Source organism: Geotrypetes seraphini, chromosome 6, assembly GCF_902459505.1.
Source record: "Geotrypetes seraphini chromosome 6, aGeoSer1.1, whole genome shotgun sequence".
Classification (NCBI taxonomy): Eukaryota; Metazoa; Chordata; class Amphibia; order Gymnophiona; family Dermophiidae; genus Geotrypetes; species Geotrypetes seraphini.
In genome coordinates, this window is record NC_047089.1 from 120,399,961 (window position 1) to 120,412,976 (window position 13,016).

General features: G+C 44.6%; 2 protein-coding genes across 5 annotated transcripts in view; one reads left to right on the forward strand and one right to left on the reverse strand.

The window, feature by feature from the left end:
- LOC117362907 (homocysteine S-methyltransferase 1-like) overlaps window positions 1–2,345 on the reverse strand; it is a gene marked incomplete at its 5' end in the record, with an annotated part of 574,442 nt that extends 572,097 nt beyond the window's left edge. The window contains one exon of the mRNA XM_033949994.1: window positions 2,258–2,345. Coding sequence (XP_033805885.1) covers window positions 2,258–2,345 — 88 coding nt within the window. The remainder of the gene's footprint in view (window positions 1–2,257) is intronic.
- LOC117363217 (DNA repair protein complementing XP-G cells-like) overlaps window positions 2,079–13,016 on the forward strand; it is a 650,515-nt gene continuing 639,577 nt past the window's right edge. The window contains exon 1 of one of the 4 annotated variants that reach the window (XM_033950644.1): window positions 2,079–2,624. The gene's annotated coding sequence lies outside the window, so the exon portion shown is untranslated. Of the gene's footprint in view, window positions 2,625–3,129; window positions 3,402–3,479; window positions 4,005–13,016 lie in introns of those variants that run through there. The other 3 variants (XM_033950648.1, XM_033950643.1, XM_033950645.1) reach the window with 3 other exon arrangements.

The window sequence follows — 13,016 nt, forward strand, 5'->3', positions numbered from 1 at the left end:
ACTGAGTCTCTGGTTGGCTGGCCTGGACCTTCTCTCCGACGTCAGAATTGACGTCGGGGGGAAGGCTTGTGGGCATGCACCTGGCCCTTCCTTCCCTTCGTTGTGACATCAGCAGGGATGTAAGTAAATGAAGCAGGCGAATGGCGGCGGCGGTGAGCAGATGAGGGATGGACGGGCTGGCAGGGGGCGATCAGCCCGCGTACCCCCGAACAAGCGGCTCGTGTACCCCCTGGGGTACGTGTACCACACATTGAGAAACCCTGCTCTAATACACATTACCAGCAATGGAACACTAGACCTAGTATACTTTCATTTTCTGTGTCTGGAAAATGACAGATGAAACATTGGTAATATTTTGGTGGTCACTGATCATTTTACCCAGTACGCCCAAGCCTACCCTACAAAAAAATCAATGAGCAGTGTGTGTGTGTGTGTGTGGGGGGGGTCCTGTCCTGTTTTGAGGAAAAAAATAAATGGTCACGTTACTGTATACTGGTGAAGGGGGGATTTATATTTGTCCTATTTATTCTCCTTTTACCTGATTGTGTTCTTTTGGCCTACCTCTTGTGCACATAACCAGCCACAGGGTACTACTATAGTTTCTAAATAAACACGTGTAGGTTTTTTAAGTTGGTAATTGTGAAAGGTCACTTTGGGCAGCCAAAAAACCTAGAGACTTGAAGAAAGCACAGATGGTTTATTAGCATACGTATGTGACTCCCGAGCTCCACGCTGGCTTCAGAAGTGCCAAAACCAGGACGTTACAGAGATATTTATACATTCTTCTGGCTATACAACTGAATTCTAGAAAAAACTGTTCACGTGTTACTTTTCTTAAAAATCATTGGTGATAAGCTCACATTAGCAGGTCATTAACAGGCCACTTATCTAGGCCCTGCAGTCTTTCTGTTACATGTCGTTTATGCTGAAACTAGTATTTTAGCCCGTTACATTAACGGGTGCTAGAATATATGTCTGTCTGTCTGTCTTTATTTCCATCTCTGTCTCTCTGTCCTGCTGTCTTTCTTTCTGGCCCATCTTTGTCTGTCTGTTTTTCTGTATCTCTCCCTGTGCCTTTCTTCTTTTCTTTCTGTCTCCCTTCCTCCCGCTGGTGGTAGAATATATGTCTGTGTTTCTTTCTGTTTCTCTCCATACTCTCACTCATCTTAATATTTTGCCCCAGGAATTGTCGCGCACAGTCAACATGGATTCAGACTTCTGTGGTCAATGTGAAAATTTCCCCCCCCCCAAAGTCTTATAAAGGAATCAGGTGGCTCAAGTCTGTAAAAGACATACGGATGAAAATGAAAAACGATAAATACCTCCCCCATTACCAAAAGACGCCAGAGACTGCCGGAATTTAGATGACAATGGCTCAGCAGGCAAGGGGAGGGGGGTGCAGGTAGACAGACACACGGGCAACTCCGAAGATGAAAGACAGCACGCAGGCACTCCAAGGGGATGGCAATACAATGTGGCACCGTGCATGGCTGCATAGCAAAGTTCAAAAGTGCCCCGCTATTGTCTTTTTTCCCAAAACTAACAATGTTTGCATTTTTATTCAACCTCCATATCCATAAATTATTCAATCAGTACTATTGTCTTTCGATTTACAGTGGCTGACCTTTCTCACTCGATTGTAGTGACTGTGAACCTCTCCTTCCTCTGACGTCAGCGTCTCTGAAGTTGAAAAAAACTTCAGTCCGTCTCCGTGCTCGGCCGCGGCTGGCTACAGCTGCCGCGGCCTGCAGCTGCCAACAGCCGCCGCGGCCGACATCCGCCTTGCTGTATTTGTTGAAAAACGCGGCGGTGACTCCTCTCATGATCCAAAGCAGGCGGGGATCGTGAGAGTAGCCACAGTTGCATCTTTCAAAGAACCGTAAGCCGCGCATGTGCACTTCCTATGGGTCGCTACAGCTCACAGAAAACGGACGCACGCATAGGAAGTGCGCATGCGCGGCCTAGCGTTTTATTATATTAGATAGCCATAAGAAGTTAGAATGCCCCAGCTAACCCCAAGGCAGGCAGGCAGGCTAGAACATGAGATAAGTTAGGTCTGCAGCTAAATATAATTCAGCATTTTATTAAAGAGAAAACTTAGGAAAACCAGTCCTAGACTCCTTCAATTGAACTGATTGCACCTTTTGAACAATACGGTCGACTATATTCTGAGGCTTTTTGTTACCTTTTTTCTCATTTAATTTTAGTTCTGAGGTTAATCTTTCTCTGCAATACAAAAGTGTCTTATTTTTAATACCTGTATTAGAAAACCAGCTGCCTCTAATTCGGTTGATAATCCACCATCTAATACCTTCACGTCTTCCATTGTACGGTAGTTCTGTGAATGATTTGAAGCAGAGATATTACTTCCCAACATACCCTGCAGTAACGTACACATCGGTGAATAAATTATTTTATAGTAGAAAGAATCACTATGCCCCAGAACCGATTGCCTTTCTTTCCGTGTACCATACAAACTTCATTTTATCTTCACTTTAGCTATAAGGAAGCGCCTGATTTGTTATACCAACTGCTCGCGAAAAAAAATATCTATTCTGATTGGTTATTATTTTCTTACTGACAGCCTACCAACAGGCTGTTTCCAGAAGAGTGCTGCCACAGAAGTGAGTCTGTAGAAGCAATGATATCAGGAATACTGTATATATTTGGGAGGGAATAAAATAGACAAAACGAAAAATACCAGATGTATTAGTTGTTGCTACTGTAATACACAATTGTTTGTCCATTTCTCAGGATTGTAATGTTCTCATGGCAACGTTTTATTGGTGTTTATAATTAATATGTTTCAGTAAACATTAAAAAAGGCTGAGAAAACCAGACTTCGCAGAAAAGAATAAGCAGGAGAAACAACAGTAAAATGTGTCCAGCTACCAATGAACAAATTAAATCTTTGTTTTGCCTTTTCATGTTGTATAATTATTATTTTAGTTGTATCCTTATCTTTTAATCGCTTTGGGGAGAAATTTTAATAGCCTATATAGGTGTATAAATTTTACCCCTGCACAAAGATTACTAGATGCCCTCGATTTTCGGAGATGGCCCCAGCACTACTGACTACAATCGAGCATATATAGGACTTTTCTCTTGTATCCTCTCCTTCAGGCTTACATTACCCTGGTAATCATCTTGCCACGCTCCCTGATCATAGATTTACAAGTCTCTCTCCCCCACCCTGCGCAGAGAACTAAAGTTCGTGTTTCTGGTTGCCGTACGGTTTGTTATTCAGAGCACCATTTCTCCAGGGCAGCCTGGTTCTTCCTGCTTTGTTGCGAGACAAGTATTAGTTATGGCTCTTGCTGAGAGTACGTGAAAAGAAAAGCTGCTTTAATTCTTGTCTTTCTTGAAATGATCTGCAGTATTTGTCCATTTGTGCTAAATAGGTAAGAAGTACCTTACTTCCGAGGTTTTTTTTTTTCATGTTAATTAGATCTTTACTCTTATTCTACAACTCTCTTCCACATTCTGGTATGATAAAACAAAGCCAGTTGTATGACATCAAGTAATGCCCTTGGTCTGCAAATGTGAATATGTGGATACTCGTTCTGATCTGGAAAGGAGAGTAATAGGTCACAATTCTAGACAAACAGAAGGCTGGTTTATTCAGAGATTTCTGAGAAACAAGGATCTCTAGAATTTTCGTTTAAACAGTATTGTATTCTGGTGGAAAAGTAGGATTTCCCAGGATCCCACGGATCCTGGACTACTTAACAGCAGACCGCCTCTTTTTTATATTGCCACAGCTGCTATCAGTTTACAGGGAGTCCCCTGCCTTCATTCCTTATCTTCCAGGTCCGACCCAATATGATGTGCCCTTTTCTTTCTGTGTGGGCGGACTGGCTGAAAAAGAGAAGACATCAGTGTGGGGACTCCCGGCAGAATGACAGCCAGAGGGGCAATCAAAACAAGATGTATCTTGTCCAGACAGTGGAAAAAAACCCAGCAACAACAAAAAAACAAAACCAGCAACACTTTGGATTTAAAAGGTGATTTTTAATAAGCTGGTCAACTTATTGAAACTGATTACTAGGCAAGTGAATGTTATTGTCTTTTAAGCAGTGCAGTAGAATGTAGTTGCTCCTCCTTCCTCTGCTGTTTCTAAATCAGCTACGTTAGGAAGGTACAGGGAAATATATTAATGTAGTCAGAAAATCGCTGAAATGGAAAAAAGATCAGACTGACTATGATAGTAATAATAATGTATGTCAGTGAGAAGAGAGTAGAGCTACTGGTATTCAAAAAATGCTCAGAGAAGTGAAACCCTGAAGAGGGGTTGAAAACCACCTCTTGAGAGGAAGAGTTTACCATCCAATCATTGCATTCACATGTAGAAAATCACTCTCTGGTCACTGAAAAAATAATTTTGTAACACTTATGTGGTATTATTCAAAAAGCTATATCAGAGACTCTCTATATGGACAAAATATGATTGCACTTAGCTTGCAGAAAACTTAGAAAGGTTAACAGTCTCAGGGGACCCCTGAGACTGTTAACCTTTCTAAGTTTTCTGCAAGCTAAGTGCAATCATATTTTGTCCATATAGAGAGTCTCTGATATAGCTTTTTGAATAATACCACATAAGTGTTACAAAATTATTTTTTCAGTGACCAGAGAGTGATTTTCTACATGTGAATGCAATGATTGGATGGTAAACTCTTCCTCTCAAGAGGTGGTTTTCAACCCCTCTTCAGGGTTTCACTTCTCTGAGCATTTTTTGAATACCAGTAGCTCTACTCTCTTCTCACTGACATACATTATTATTACTATCATAGTTTCTAAATCAGCAGCAGGAGGAGATCACCTTCTGGCTGGACTAATGTGTGACACTGTTCAAAAGGTGGAAGCTGTCTTGCAAGGAGCTATTTGTGTTCAAAGGTTATAGGACTCCAAGGAGCAATATAGATTATTGCCCTCGTCCCATGTTCCTTGGAAGAGAGCTTTACAACCTTAACAGAAAAGCCTAACCCAGAGTGAATTAACTTCAGCCATCCTTTAAAATAGATTATTGTAATTCTTTATATAAGGGTATATATATAAAAAGGTATCACAACCAGGACAAAGGAAGTCATCATGCCGCTGTATCGCGCAATGGTGCGCCCGCACCTGGAGTACTGTGTTCAATACTGGTCGCCGTACCTCAAAAAGGATATGGCGGTACTCGAGGGAGTGCAGAGGAGGGCGACTAAACTGATAAAAGGTATGGAAAATTTCTCATACGCTGACAGGTTAAAAAAGCTGGGGCTGTTCTCCCTGGAGAAGAGGAGACTTAGAGGGGACATGATAGAAACCTTCAAAATCCTAAAGGGCATAGAGAAAGTGAATAAGAACAGATTCTTCAAACTGTGGGGAGCCACAAGCACTAGGGGTCACTCGGAGAAATTGAAAGGGGACAGGTTTAGAACAAATGCTAGGAAGTTCTTTTTTACCCAGAGGGTGGTGGACACATGGAACAAGCTTCCAGAGGAGGTGATAAGCCAGAACTCTGTACAGGGGTTCAAGAAAGGTTTGGATAGGTTCCTGGAGGATAAGGGGATAGAGGGGTACAGATAGAACTTGAGGTAGGTTATAGAAATGGTCAGTAACCAATTCACAGGTCGCGGACCTGATGGGCCGCCGCGGGAGCGGACCGCTGGGCAGGATGGACCTCTGGTCTGACCCAGTGGAGGCAACTTCTTATGTTCTTATGTTCTTAAGGGTATCTACCAGAAAGATATCGAGCTACTTCAGTTGATACAAAATACCACCATTAAGGTCATTACGAATAAGAAAAAATATGACCCCCCCCCTCTTAAACGAGGCCCACTGGCTTCCGGTCCAACATAGATTGACGTATAAAATTGCCCTACTAATATTTAAAACTCTTCAAACTAAGAAACCGGCTTTCTTAGATAAAATCCTAATTCTGTATGAATCTAACAGATCCCTAAGATCCTCCAGTCAATAATTGTTTTGGGTCCCCTCTTTAAAAATTATAAACACCTGTTGTTCTACAATATTCTCAGTAACTGCTTCTGCTATTTGGAATGCCTTGCCAACTCATCTCCAGGCAGAGCAAAATTTAGATAAATTCAAAGAAGCTTTAAAAAGCTTTCTATTTATTGATGCCTTCAACTACTGAGTTTTCCTTCTAATTTGTTTCCCCTGTCCTATTGTTGTTTTCCATTTTTTGTTCTCTTTCCTATACGCATTGTAGTTCTCCCCTTCCTCTCTGTCTTTTCCCTTATTTTTATTGTTGTAAAACGCTTACTGCCTCTTTTACAAAGCCGCATGGCAACAGCCCCGAAGCCCTTTAAATCTCTGTGGGCTTCGAGGCCATTAGCGCAGGGCAGCCGCTAGCACGGTTTTGTAAAAGAGGCCATTAGTATTTGATAGGTGTTTAATCAAATTTGAAATAAACCTAGAAGTACAATAGGATGTAATAGGGAAGAATACGGTACCAGGGTTTAAAAAAGGATTGGACAATTTCCTGCTGAAAAAGGGGATAGAAGGGTATAGATAGAGGATTACTGCACAGGTCCTGGACCTGTTGGGCCACCGCGTGAGTGGGCTGCTGGGCACAATGGACCCCCAGGTCTGACCCAGCGGAGGCATTGCTTATGTTCTTATAGCACTTCTGCCTATAGTCACACCTGCTGCAGTGTGGTTTTGCCTTTCAGGTGACTTTGAGGATTAGAAGAGTGCCTCCCTCCCTCCCTCTCCCCCCCTGTAGAAATGCCCCACAAAGGAAACACACACATAAGCAATCTTAGAATCGGGAGGAGGCGCTAGTAAGGACTAGCTCCGAGTCCCTATTTATTATGCTTCTAAGCTAATGACATCATAGTAACTCCCTCGTTTACACATCTCATGATTGGTGGGTACAAAGGTACATGGTTTTACATTGGTGGATACAAAGATAGGTACATGCTTTTTACCTCATGATTACCTCGTGATCATCCTCTAACTCAGCACTTAGACAAGGGCCTGATTAACACATGGACAGGGCTGAGTCTTTGCATATATGCAATGCCTGTCAGCTGATGTCCTTTCCAAATAAGGACAGCTCAAATAAGATAAGCATGTGACAGTCCAAAGGTTATAATTCATGCTCCTTAGCCTTAAGCTGTAGGCAAAGTCTGATTGTTGCCCATATAAGGGATGCTTATACAAGATAAGGAAAAAGGGTAAATGTGTGTCAGGTTAATATGTGACAAAAGTCTTGTGACAAGATGCTAGTATTTTTCCTTTACTTAGAATGGCTGCATGGCAAGAAGGGAAAGGGAATGAGAAACAGGGCCTCAGATCCAAACACAGGCCTAGATCCACACACAGGCCTAGATCCGCACACAGGGCCTAGGTCGGTGTGCTGACCTGGCCTGCGTTCAGAACCGCCTGTGTGCCGACCCTGCCTGTGTTCTGATGCCCTGGATCATAACTTATCAGATCTCCATCCCTACACCCCCCCCCCCCCTATTTCTGGCTCTAACAATGTCACCTTGCCTCCTTTATATAGGACTAGCTGATCACCCGGCATTGCCTGGATATAAATTACCTTGAGGAACATTCACTTGAGGATTAGCATCAAACAAATTTTCAGTTTTCACTTTCTGTTTAGGCTTCACCACGCCACACCACAGCTACACTTCCTTATATACAGTACTCCCCCAAAATTCGCAGGGGTTCCATTCCAGAAACACCCGCAAATTTTGAAAAAACGCAAATGCAGTTTAAGGGGCTGATCGAAGGCAGGAGAGGGCAGCTGAGGCACCGGCGACTGCTGAAAATCATTTGCAGTATTTTCTGACCACCTCTTCCTGGTACTAAAGTTAGGCTACACCAAATCTGGAGCTGCTTTGACACACCAGATAGCATGTCAAAGCAGCTTCTGATTGGTGTAACCATGACTTTAATACAAGAAAGTGGCGTTTGTAAAATACCGTGAATTACTGAGTCCACAATTCGCGAACTGCAAACTCGCAGGGGTTTACTGTACTGTTAAATGACTGTGTGACATGATTCCTGAAGCCGGCACCTCTCCTCCTCTCTGCCCCCCACCTCTTCCCATTCCTCCCCTCCACATGTGCACCCCCATTTCCCTTCACCCATACCTCTAGTTGAAGTTGTTTGTGGCGTTGCCCGGATATAAATTCCTTTGGGTTTTGGTTTACATTCACTTGAGGATTAACATCACACAAATTTTCAGTTTTCAGTTTCTGTTTAGGCTTCACCACACCACACCACAGCTGCACTTCCTTATATACTGTTGACTGTGACATCATTCTGACTGTGTGATATCATTCCCCAAGCTTCACACCATTGGGCAAAGCAATATCTGTCTTTTTCTATGATTCTTTACATGTCACCCCCTTCCCACCCCACAGTATTTTTTCCCAGATAGTAATTGATATGTATACCAAGTTTGATTGAAATCTGTCCATGCGTTTCGGAGTTATGCTGGAACATACATACATACAGTGTTCTCCCTAGGGCCTTTTAGCCAGTTGCTCCGCCTGGTTAATTTAGATGACTGCCCGGCGAATCCTGCTGCTGCTGCCAATGCTGCTTCCCGGGCTGACTCGCCGCTGAAAATTGTGTTTTGACTCCTGCCTTTTTTTTTTTTTGCCAACAAGTGACTTGAACCCACGCTTCGGGGTCTCTAACATGTGCTTCCCTCCAAATACAGAAGTTAAGGCCCGAAGAGAAGAGAAAGTAAGCTGGCAGCACACGTTAGAGCCCCGGAGGGAAGCATACAACTTGCTGCTTCTATTTGCTTCGGTACTTCCTCGCTGCTGGGTCCTGCCTACTTTCTGTTTCCATGAAGGCAGGACCCGGCAACGAGAAAGGCCCGAAGCAAGCAAGAGTAGCAAGTTGTAAGCTTCCCTCCATCGCTGACCTATGGAAGATAGGTCAGCGATGGAGGGAAGCTTGCGACTCTGCCGATGGGAGGGATGGGAAGAGAAATACTGCTGCTGTATCTAATGGGGGGGTTGAGAGAAATGCTGCTGCTGCACCCAATTGGAGAGGGGGAAGAGGACAGGTGGTTCACTCTCTCCAAGGTAGGGAGAACGAGAGGACACTCTCTAAAGTTGAAAGGGGATAGATTCCGTACAAACGTAAGGAAGTTCTTCACCCAGAGAGTGGTGGAAAACTGGAATGCTCTTCCAGAGCCTGTTATAGGGGAAAACACCCTCCAGGGATTCAAGACAAAGTTAGACAAGTTTCTGCTGAACAAGAACGTGCGCTGGGCTAGTCTCAGTTAGGGTGCTAGTCTTTGACCAGAGGGCCGCTGCGTGAGCGGACTACTGGGCATGATGGACCACTGGTCTGACCCAGCAGCGGCAATTCTTATGTTCTTACCCAATTGGGGGGAGAGAGAGGGGAGAAGGAAGACCAGGGAAGAGAGAGGAGAGGAAAGAGATGCCAAGACCATGGGAGGGAGGGAGGGAGGGAAAGGAAAGGAGCTACCAGACTATTGAGGGGGGGGGAGAGATGTCAGGGTATATGGGGGGGGAGGGGGAAGAGACAGATGCCAGACCAGGAGGAAGGAAGGAGAGAAAGGAAGAAGATATGCCAGAAAATGGAGTGGGAGGGGGAGATGGAAGGAGAGGAGAGAGATGCCAGGGCATGGGGGGAGGGAAGGGAAACTAAGGAGATATAAAATGCCAGACCAGAGGGAAAGAGAGGAGGTGCCAGAGAAGGAGTGAGAGGGAGAGATAGAAGAGGAGAGATATGCCAGGGCATGGGGGGAGAGAAGGGAAGGAGATAGAGATGCCAGACCATGGAGTGTAGAGGGAAGGAAGGAAACAAAGGAGAAGAGAGAGATGCCAGAGCATAGGGGAGGGGGTGGAGACAAAAAAAATGGAGCGGGGGTGAAGCTGAAATTAATCATGTACAAAGGAGAGAAAGGGCACAGGATATACAGTTTATTGAAAGTTCATAGAAAGAGGGAAGATGCCATATGGAACAGAGAGAGAGCAGATGCTGGATGGAAAGGGCTGAGATGGTGGACAGTGGATGCAAGGGGAAGAGAGAGGGTTGACAGTAGATGGAAGGGGTAGACAGAGAGGGCAGAGGCTAGATGGAAGGGGCAAAGATAGAGGACAGATGTTACATGGAAGGGAGCGAGGACATAAGAACATAAGAATTGCCGCTGCTGGATCAAACCAGTGGTCCATCCTGCCCATCATTCTGTTCACGCGGCAGCCCCTTGATCAAGACCAGTGCTCCAAATGAGTCCAGTGTCACCAGTTTAGCATGAACTTGTCCAACTTTGTCTTGAACTCCTGGAGGGTGTTTTCCCTTATAACAGACTCCTGAAGAGCATTCCAGTTTTCTACCACTCTGGGTGAAGAAGAATTTCCTTACATTTGTACGGAATCTATCCCCTTTCAACTTTAGAGAATGTCCTCTCGTTCTCCCTACCTTGGAGAGGGTGAACAGTCTGTCTTTCTCTACTAAGTCTATTCCATTTAGTATTTTGAATGTATCGATCATGTCCCCTCGCAGTCTCCTCTTTTCAAGGGAGAGAGGCCCAGCTTCTCCCATTTATCACTGTACGGCAACTCCTCCATCCCCTTAACCATTTTAGTCACTCTTTTCTGGACCCTTTCAAGTACTACCGTGTCCTTCTTCATGTACAAAGACCAGTGCTAGATGCAGTACTTCAGGTGAGGGTACACCATGGCCTGGTAAAGCGGCATGATAACCTTCTCTGATCTGTTTGCGATCCTTTTCTTGACCATTCCTAGCATTCGGTTCACTCTTTTCGCCGCCACAGTGCATTGTGCAGATGTCTTCATGGACTTGTCAATTAGAACTCCCAAGTCCCTTTCCTGGGAGGTCTCTCCAAGTACCGCCCCGGACATCCTGTTTTCATGCATGAGATTTATGTTCCCGACATGCATCGCTTTGCACTTATCCACGTTGAACCTCATTTCCCATGTCGATGCCCATTTCTCAAGCTTGATTATGTCACGTTGCAGATATTCGCAATCCCCCTGTGTCTTCACTACTCTGAATAACTTCGTATCATCCGCAAATTTAATCACTTCGCTCGTCGTACTAATGTCCAGATTGTTTATAAAGATGTTGAAGAGCACGAGTCCAAGCACCAAGCCCTGCAGCACCCAGCTGGTGACACTCTTCCAGTCTGAGAATTGTCCATTTACCTCCACTCTCTGTTTCCTATGCTCTAGCCAGTTTTTAGTCCACGTGAGTATTTCACCCTTGATTCCATGGTATGCAATTTTCCGAAGTAGTCATTCATGTAGAACTTTGTCGAACAACTTCTGAAAATCCAGATATACAATGTCGACCGGGTCGCCCTTGTCTATCCACCTGTGTACTCCCTCAAAGAAGTTCAGCAAGTTCGTCAGGCAACATCTGCCTTTACTGAAACCGTGCTGGCTGGTCCTTATCACATCATGTTCGTCAAAGTGATCAATGATGCGGTCCTTTATCAGCGCCTCTATCATCTTTCCTGATACCGAGGTCAGACTCACCGATCTGTAGTTTCCCGGATTTCCCCTCAAATCTTTTTTGAAGACTGGCGTAATGTTCGCCACCTTCCAGTCTTCCAGAATCTATCCCAATTTGATTGACAAATTGGCTATTAGTTGAAACAGTTCAGCTATAGTCCCTTTCAGTTCCTTGATGACCCTCTGATGGATGCCATTTGGTCCCGGGGATTTACCGCTTTTAAGCCTATCAATCTACTAGCATACGTCTTCTAGACTGACCGTCAACCCTGTCTGTTTCCCGTATTTGTTTCCAGCATATAGCCTGATGGGTTCCGGTATGCTGTGTATATCCTATTCGGTAAATACAGATGCATAAAATGTATTCAGTTTGTCAGCGATTTGTTTGTCCTCCGTTAGCACTCCCTTTATTCCACGGTCATCCAACGGCCCCACCACTTCCTTCGCGAGTCGTTTCCCCTTAATATATCGAAAGAACAGCTTGAAGTTTTTTGCCTCCTTGGCTATTTTTTCCTCGTAATCTCTTTTGGCCCCTTTTACTGCCTTATGGCACCTGCGTTGATGTTGTTTGTGCTTGTTCCAGTTTTCATCCGTTTTTGACCTTTTCCATTCCTTAAACGTTTTCTTGTCTCTGATCGCTTCCTTCACTTCTACAGTGATCCACGCTGGTTCTTTGTTCTTTTCCCTGTTGGATCCTTTGTTGATACGCGGTATATATAGATTTTGCGCCTCAGTGACTGTGCCCTTAAAAAGGGACCAAACTTGCTCTAGCATTTTTACAGTGCTTATCCTTTTCTTAATCTTCTTCCCCACCATGTGTCTCATCCCTTTGTAATTCCCTTTATCCCAGGACAAGCAGGCAGCATATTCTTGACTGATGGGTGACGGCACCGACGGAGCCCCGGTACGGACAATTTTAGAGTGATTGCACTCTAAGAACTTTAGAAAGTTCTAGCTAGGCCGCACCGCGCGTGCGCGAGTGCCTTCCCGCCCGACAGAGGCGCGCGGTCCCCAGTTTTCTTAATTCCGCGGAGCTAAGAAGACGCGTGTTTCCAACGGCTGTTGGAAGTTTTTTTCTAAACTGTTCACTTGCCTTCCCGCTCGCGCGTATTTTTCTCTTCATTTTATTTCTTTCTTGTTCTTTTAACGTTTGTAAAAAAAAAAAAAAAAAAAATTGTTTTATTTTTTTCTTTTTTTATTGACTACCCCAGCGGGGCCTGTTGGCACCATCGAAGCCTCCGGCTTCGATTTTGCTACAGCGGTTTTTCCCTTCATGCCCCCGTCACCGGGTTTCAAAAAGTGTCAGCGGTGTGCGCGCCCTATATCCCTCTCCGACCCGCACAAGTGGTGCCTTCAGTGTCTGGGTCCGGACCATAGGGCTGACACCTGCACCCGCTGTAGTTCTTTACAAAAAAGAACTTTAAAAAACCGACAGATTCAGCAACGAATTCTGTTCGGCACCGACATGGAAGTTGCACCAGTATCGACATCGGCAACTTCCTCCAAATCGACACCGACTGTCTCGGCACCGACAGATACATC